This window comes from Arachis hypogaea, chromosome 13 (assembly GCF_003086295.3).
Source record: "Arachis hypogaea cultivar Tifrunner chromosome 13, arahy.Tifrunner.gnm2.J5K5, whole genome shotgun sequence".
NCBI lineage: Eukaryota > Viridiplantae > Streptophyta > Magnoliopsida > Fabales > Fabaceae > Arachis > Arachis hypogaea.
In genome coordinates this window covers 14,606,445-14,615,174 of record NC_092048.1, presented here as the reverse complement: position 1 = coordinate 14,615,174, position 8,730 = coordinate 14,606,445, and the positions used below count along the sequence as shown (strand labels likewise).

The following is an 8,730-nucleotide window of genomic DNA, read 5'->3' as shown; positions in this document are numbered from 1 at the left end:
GAGCGCTACTTAAAGATAAGAAAGTCTAGGGGCCAGCAGATTTTATGGTTTTTAGTCATTAATTAGCCATCAATAATTTTTTTAATAATGTGAGATTGCATCTAATGATGTAGAATCATTCAATTTTCTTTTGATAGTTAAATGCGGACCAAAATTTAACAAAAGTACTGCCCTCTAGCACTCCCCTTTAAAGATTAAGTAAATCTTTGATTGAGAAAATTATTCCTACAATAATTAATACAATCTGCCATATACAATCCATGACTTTCTAGTTTCTATTGGCAGAAGTGCTATATACAATCTGCCATAATTGTAGCTAGTTACATTTACATTCTGAATACAATAATCCTATGTATGCTTATAGGTAATAATTTAATTTGGTTTTGAGGATGGATGTGATTTGAAATATGCCAAAGCACCAACAAAAGGTGCATTTATATAGGTTGTAGGTTCTGAGTGCACAAAATCGGATCGAGAATCAGCATATTGATCATTGATATCAGGTCCCCCAACTAGAGCTCCAAGAAGGACATTGGGATTAGGGTTTTGGCTTTGAAAATAAGAGGATCCTCCTTTGCAATCGATGTGGCCACGCTGCATATCTATGGAAGGTAATGAAGATGCACGGTGATGTATTCTTTTTGGATACTTTTCTCCGTACCCTACCATGTATGACATCTTCAATGGGTTGCTTCCTAATATGTAATCCACCTACATGTGCATTTCCACCATCACTTCAACTTATTAGCAATATCTTCTTTTTTTCCCCCCTTTGTTAGGGTTGTTTAGTTCGTCAAAAATTGAATTCTTACAAACTCCTATAATGTTATTGCTTTTTGATACATTAATCAAAATTTATCTAAAAAAAAGTAGAATAAAAAAAAGAAATAGAATGATGAGTAGTATCAATCATGCTAAGTAAATATTAAAATCAGCTACTAAACTCAATTACTAATATAAAAAATACACATTAAAGATGAGTTAAATTATATATATTTATATATAAATATATAATAATTAATTTTGATGTGCAAATAATATTTTTGGAGTAGTATATTAACTCTCTCTTCTCTTTGTGCTATTAATACTTGTATGTTTTACATGTTTCTTAAATTTTAAAATATTTATCACATTTCTAGTATTTAGGTAATAGTAATTCTTTTAATCAAAATTACTTCTAATAATAATATACTTTTTAAAAATTAAATAAATATATAATTAATTTTATTAATTGAAATCTGTCTTTTTATGTAAAAATAATTTTGTGATACTTTTTTACTATTACTTAAATATTTACTTTTATGTTTTTAATCTGCATAATTTTTTTTTACTACAGTTATTGTAGAACAAATGAAGAAAAAAGAATGAAATAAGTTCAAAAACTAATAGAATTTATTGTTTTTTATTATTATTTTAATTTTTTTAATCTAGTAATTTAAATAATATTTTTTATTCTATATTTTTAAACATTATTAATTAATCATTAATAAAAAATAATAAATTTTTCTGACCTTTTATCATTTTCATAAAAAATAGCTAATAATAGTGAAAGACTGTTTTTTTTAACTAGTATTAATTTAATATGATAAATTTATGCAATTAATTAAGTATACCTGGCTTCTGGCAAATTGTATAAGTCGCGTTGGGGATATTGCAGAAGCTTTACCCCCACAGTCAACGTGTCTATTAACTTTGTTCAAATAGTCAGCATAAACCAGGAAAAGAAATGAAAATGCCGTTGCATGCTGCAAGTTACTCCCTCCTTGCTTGAACATAAGCCCTCCTACTCTCATAAACGCCATATATTAATTAACTTAATTAACCCACAATATATATTACTTGGTTTATTAATTAATTTGAGTACCTGGAGAGTATGAAACTGATAGGGAAGGCGATTCAGGTAGCACAGAACAGATAAAGTTGTCCGCATTAGAGTTACTACTATTACTAATCATAAGCTGTGGTTAATAAACAAAAACATATTAATTAAATAATATTCAGAATAATTAAAGGAAGATTAATTATATATTGCAGTACCGTAGAAAGAAGCACATTGATGCCAGCATCCTTGGAGTCCCATCCAAATTCAGCGAAGGTTTTGAGATTGTGAATGTTTTCGTCAATGTATTTCCGGTAATAAGAGTTTTTAGTAGCCTTGAACAACCATGCTGCTCCCCACACCAATTCATCCTGTATAGATTTCAAATACCATAATGAATATAAATGAAGCTTGAATAATATACTGTCATAATATGGAAAATTACACACCTGGTAGCCACTATAATCACAATAGAATGGGCATACCCAGTGTCCAAGGCCGTCATTGTAAGATCCTCTGTACTTATCTGCAAACTCAAACACCTAAATTGCAAATTAATAAGACAAAGAATAACAAAAATCAGCTATACATTATATTGGAATAATTGATGTTCAAATTAAATACCATTCTAGCTCTTCGGAGAAGCCTAGCAGAATAAGCAAGTTGATATCGTTTAAAGACAATGGAAGAAGCTGCAAGCGCAGCTGCAATCTCCGCCGAAACCTCAGAACCAGGGCACTCCTTGCTAACCGCATAGAAGGTTCTAGAAGTGTCCATGTCTTCAGGCCTCTGCCAACAATTGTGGTCACTGTAGGGATCACCAACCTGTACAACCACATAGCCAGGAACGCTAGTTGCTTTCATCAGGTACTCCGTGCCCCAACGAATAGCCTCTAAAGCGTGCTTTCGTTCTGCTCCCATGGAACTCCCGAACTGTATCACACTCCATGCTAGCATGCTTGTTGAGAATGCCATTGGAAAGTTGAACTTCACGTTGTCGCCGGCGTCGTAGTAACCGCCAACCAAGTCAAGTTTGCGGTACAAGTGGGACACGCCTTCCTGAAATTGATCGCCGTCGTGGACGGCGGAATCCTTCCTCCAAGTAACCCTCTGTGTTGGTGGCAACTTCCCTGACCTCTGAGCTTCAAAGAACAATATACTCTTTGATAATGCATCTCCATAATCGTGACCCCTGCTTCTCTCTGTCACCGTTAATAATATTAATGCACCAACCACTATCATAATCAAATCCATTCTCTGATCTCCCAGATTCAAGTTTAATTTCTGCTATTACTCGTATTCTTCAAATATATATAATGAATAGGATAAGAAATTTAATTGTTATGGTTCCCTTAAGAAGCTAAGCAAGGATTATTTATACGCAAGAGAAAGAAGTTACACACATAAAAACGCGGCGCATGCGTATCAAGTTAGTGAACTAATAATGTTTGTTCCAAATAAAGCATTAATACGGACACTAATCATTATATTATCTTACCACGAATATGGCGTCAAACACACTCATATGGCGGATTCTACTACTAGTATATATATTTCTTTTTTTAAATTTTTTTAATTTTTTTATTTAATTATACATAAAAATTAAAATTAAATAACATTTAATAATTAAAATAATATTAGTTGTCAATAATTCTTCTAATCGTCCTAATTTATATCGCTATTATATTAACATATGATTTAACGACTAAATGTCAATTCTCATCTATGATTAAATCATTTTCACACAAATATATAAAATAAGTTTTTAATATATATTTTTAATAATTAAATCATGACTAAAATAGACAATTTTGGTAATTATTATGATTTATTTTATATTTTCATTAATCAATAATTCTAATATAGATGTTATTTTTAGAAAAAAATTATGTATTAAATAATTAGATTTGTTAATACTTAAATTAAAAAAATAATTAGGTGATATAATTTAAATATAATAAATTAATAAAAAATCAAAATTATCCATAATGAGATTTAATATATTATTTTATTTAAAAAAAATTAATCACATGATATAAAATAAAAAAATAATAAATTAGAGATTTTATTCATAAAAAAGAATCAATTATGGAAATAACTAGGATATAATAGAGTATTAATATTAGATATAAAGAATTTAATAGGTAGAATTAAAAAGAGTCTTAAATAACATCAGTTATCTCTATACATCTATTTAAAGAAATAATAATTTATGATATATAATTGAAAAGTTTTAATATAATCAATTTGTTTGATATAATTTAAAAATTAGAATATTATAAATTAAAGATTTTATTTATAAAAAAATCAATTAAAAAATATACTACATAAATATAGTTTGAATAAATCAATCATGAGTATAGATATTTGAATATGTAAATTGAGTAAGAATTTGATGTTGAGGTGCGCTCTCGTGTGAATATTTGAATCACTTTTCTCCTACACATAATCAATCATAAAATAAAATTAGAAAAATGAGAATGTAACCAATTAAAGATTTCAATTATAAGAAAAAATATTAATTAAGAGATGTAACCAATATATATATAATAGGAATCAAATTGTCGATATGAATGTTTGACTAGAAAAAAATAGGTCTAAACTTGGTGATATTGCACATACATTTTATTTGATTCATGTTTTTGAATTAGTTTCTTTCTATATATCCTTTAAAGGAAAAATCAATCCTTATTCTTGGATATGTAATAAAAAAAATAATAAATTAGATTTTTTTATAGAAAAAACAATTAAGAAAAATATAATAAGATATAATATAATTATATGAATAAGATTAGGTGTGAAATATGATAATATAACATATTATATGATGAGTGTTTAATTTTTAAAATAGTTGATTTTAAAATAAATATTGGTGGATGAATATACATAATAAAGGAAAGAGAATTGATGTTGAAACAGTACTATGAAAATAATTTGAGTAAAGAAGAAAAATTTCAAACGGTGAAAAGGAAGCAAAAATAAAAAAAGTCAATATAAACTAGATCAATTAGTAATTATTATGGAATTTGATGTTAGTTGAGAAGAAATTAATGTAAAAAGTGGATATATAAAATAATTAAGAAGAAAATCTAATCGAAATATAATGAAAATTGAATAATGAGAATTGAGATTTTGAATAATATAATAATAATAAATAGGGTTGAAAAAGAATTTAAGTCGATCGTGATTTCGAATTAATTTTTTTATATTTATCCATTTAAAGAAATAATAATATATATATATAGATATCTATCTTATTTACTTTATAATATCTCTATTTTAGACATTTTGTTTATAATTATACTGTTGCATTGTAATATGTTAATTTTTATTTATCATACATGAATATGTAACATAAATTTATATTTTTTAGTAATTATTGAACAATATTTAGACAAAAAAATATAATATAGAATAATAAAATATGAATAATAATTAGATTATTAGAAGGTCTAATAATTTATCCTCCTAATACTTATGAGTAAAAATTTTAATATATATATATATGTATTATTTAAAATATTAAAAATATAAAAATACAAAATTTTATCAATTAAGAAATAATTAAAAAATAAGTTAAGACTCTTAATCATTTTTATATAAATTAAATAAATTAATAAAAATAATCTTAAATAATAATAATAATAATAATAATAATAATAATAATATAAATTAAATAGATATTTTTCGTATATTTCAAAGGTACCTACGCTAATAATTATTGATACTCGTTGTACTTGTGTTGCACTTCATTCCTTGCATTTGACCAATACAAAAAGGTGGTAAAATACTTGACATCAACGAAGGCATCCTATATTCGATGTTTGTCTTTTATTCAAGGGACGGCTTCTCAAAATATAATAAAGAAAAAACAACGTCCAAAACCAATGCAACTAACAATAATAATGTTCTACTTTCCTTTAGCTTTCTTATTTAATATTTAATAATATTGTTCCTTTGATTCCACTAACAGCTCTTGTAATTAGAGGAGTTTGGGTAAAAATTACATTATATGTGATTGCGCTACTCATAACAAATTAATCAATATTTTCTGGTCAAATAAAAGTTCAATCAATATCGATTTTGGGTAAATTTCACCTTCATAGTTAGTTGCATGTAATATTTTATTTTGTAAAGGCCTAATAGTGATTATGTAACCCTCTACATTTTTTGCTTTAGAAACGGATTTAGGGATTTAATATCAATAACTTTAATTTATAATTGAAGTAATTAGTAGTCTTTGAACCTTACCTAAATAATGTGGATTTAGTCACCAAAAAATACTAAGTCACCAAAAAAAAATAATGTGGATTTAAATATACATTTTTTCTTGTTTTTGGACATGTGGGTCAAATTCTTCTCTTTTTGCGCGATTGATGAAATGTCAAATTAGTTTTTAAAAAATAATTCGTTCTTTAAATCTGTCTTTGAAAATTTTATTAATAATAATCAAATTTATCTTTTAAAAATATTATAAATTAATTATTTTTATTATTTTATTATTCTATTAATAATTTTCGTCAACAATTAATAATATAAAATATTAATTAACAATATACATTATACCTAATATATCTAATTGGATGTTGAATAAATATATTTATAAAAATTTATCAATTTAGTTACTAAATTATATTGAAATTAAGATTTATGTAATTAGAGAAAAGAGTTAAATTGATAAATTTTCATAAATATATTTAACTAACGTCTAATTAAACATGCTAGATGTTATATATATTGTTAGTTAACATTTCAATATCTCATATCATTAACTATTGATGAAAATCATTAATAGAATAACAAAAGTACGAAAATGATTAATTTGTAGCTTTTAAAGAATTATTTTGATTTATACATTTTGTCATAGGCAAATTTGAAAAATAATCCATCTTTAAGATATTAATTTGACAATTAATTTTTAGTTAATTATTTTATTGATCATTGTAGTTTCATCAAATTTTTAATTAGGTTCTTATATTTTTTTAATTAAATTGTTAGATTGTTTTAATTTTGTAATTAAGTCTTTTTTATGTCAAAAACATTAAAATTAATTAAATATTTTTTTCGAAAAATATGTTGGCAAAGATATAATTAAGTTCTTAATCGTGAATACCTTCAATTTACAGAAAAATATTCAATCAATTCTAATATTTTTTATACACTAAAAAAATCTAATTACAAAATTAAAAATAATATAAAAATTTAATTAAAAAATTATAAAAATTTAATTATAAATTTAATAAAAATATATAAGTCCAACAAAATAATTAAATCTTAAATTTTTATGAAAATTTTTTCTTTCTTTCTTTTTTTTCTTTTTTTTCTTGGACTTGGACCTGGACCTGGACCTTACAGGCTTTTGGTTGAAATGGATTGGATAGTTAGTTGGCTCAATTAGAAATACTTTTTCGTAGTCAAAGTAGTTCTTCGAGTGTTTTCGATCAATCTAAATATCTGTGAATGGAGCTTGCCATGCCCAACAGATAATTTTTTTGTAATACTTGTAATAATATAATAGGCCTACCAAGTGTGTGTTTAGAAAGGATATTACCCAGTCCAAAAAAGAAAGGATATTACCGGACCCGGAAAAGACATATACTAAAGGGAACATTTAGGGTCAATACCAAAAAAAAAAAAAAAAAAAAAAAACATTTAGCATAAAATATATTTGTCTTTAACATATTAGATATAATTAATGTTTAGAGATAATTTTAATATAAATTAAAAATATGAGAGACACAATTAAATAAAATTAAATATTTAAAATATTTAAAAAAATTATGAATATTAAAAATAAAAAATATATTTTATCTGAACTTTTATATATTTATAGCAAAATAAAGATATATAAATAATTATATATATGATATGCTTAAAGAATATGATTGTGTATAGATTATTTTTGTCTTATATAAAAATATTTTAAGGACAACAAGAAACGAACTCCAGGCATTTTTGCTCATTAAAAGTTTAGTGGTTTTTTTTGTCAATACTTGTTTCGAAAACTTATTACCTAAATGATATTATTTTCAAACTATTTACTCAGACAAATTATGTGAGCAATTTGATTTCACTAAAAGGGATTAGATTTGGATTAAAGTTTGAGAAAGAAGGCACTTTTTCACTGAATAAATAGTTTAAAAATTATGCCATTTTGATAATAAAATTTTCAAACCGTAACATTGTGGTAATAAAGTTTTCAAATCGTAATGTGTGTGAAAATGTTTCATTTTTTGTGGATGATAGCTCGTCCTGCTCAGTGCTAAATTCGTTTTTTTCTGGACTGAATGAGATAATGTCGGCTCTTTTGAAAACGACGGTGGCGAACACCTGTAAAGACACTCCAATGCTCAAATTAGAGAGAAAATAAAATGAATACAATGCAACTCAAAGTGAAGAGCATACCTCCTCTTTTTTTCTGTCCGTTTGTTTATAAAGCTATTATATTTATAAGGCGGTTATGTTGTTGACCTAGGATCTTACTTATCCACATTCAACTATTTTTGGAGATGACTCCGTTTTAGTTCAAATTTTGTGCAGTTTGTTGTGCACGTTTATTGCAGTTTCAATTTATAGGTAGGCTCAGTTTAGATTTCGCCTAGGTTTTTGTCCATTGCTTTGCAATTTGAAGGATTGAACGTTATTTATGGGACGCGTGTTGGTGGTTGAGGTTGGCTTGGAGCCAGTTATCGACATCATGGTCTTGTAGGACCTCTTCCTGGCCAAGCTTCTACATCATCTACCTGCGAAATAACCGGAAATACAATTAAAAATGCTGCGAGGTTAGTTAGGATTTTCATTTACCTTTTTTTTCCATGTCTTTATGATTGTCCTTTGATTTAGAATGTTGACCAAGATCCTCTGTATTCTGTCTTTGTCCTCAGCGGTCAATATACTTGTCAATATACTTC

The 8,730-nt window shown here is 25.8% G+C and overlaps 1 protein-coding gene across 1 annotated transcript; it reads right to left on the bottom strand.

Moving 5' to 3' along the window:
* Positions 1–203: 203 nt before the first annotated feature.
* Positions 204–3,116, bottom strand: LOC112737394 (endoglucanase 8-like). The gene is made up of 6 exons (XM_025787286.2): positions 2,444–3,116; positions 2,269–2,361; positions 2,038–2,190; positions 1,865–1,958; positions 1,614–1,783; positions 204–711 (listed from the first exon to the last, which is right to left on the bottom strand). Exons 1-6 carry the CDS (start codon positions 3,071–3,073, stop codon positions 373–375), a joined length of 1,479 nt encoding a protein of 492 aa, XP_025643071.1. The 5' UTR covers positions 3,074–3,116; the 3' UTR covers positions 204–372.
* Between the last annotated feature and the right edge of the window lie 5,614 nt (positions 3,117–8,730).

Bases quoted from the DNA above. Each gene is read 5' to 3' on its own strand.
- LOC112737394 (XM_025787286.2), bottom strand. From the start codon at position 3,073: ATGGATTTGATTATGATAGTGGTTGGTGCATTAATATTATTAACGGTG. The intron at 2,362-2,443 runs GTATTTAATTTG...TTTGCAATTTAG, and splicing joins TTCTCCGAAGAGCTAGAATG to GTGTTTGAGTTTGCAGATAA. The intron at 712-1,613 runs GTATACTTAATT...ATGCACATGTAG, and splicing joins TACAATTTGCCAGAAGCCAG to GTGGATTACATATTAGGAAG.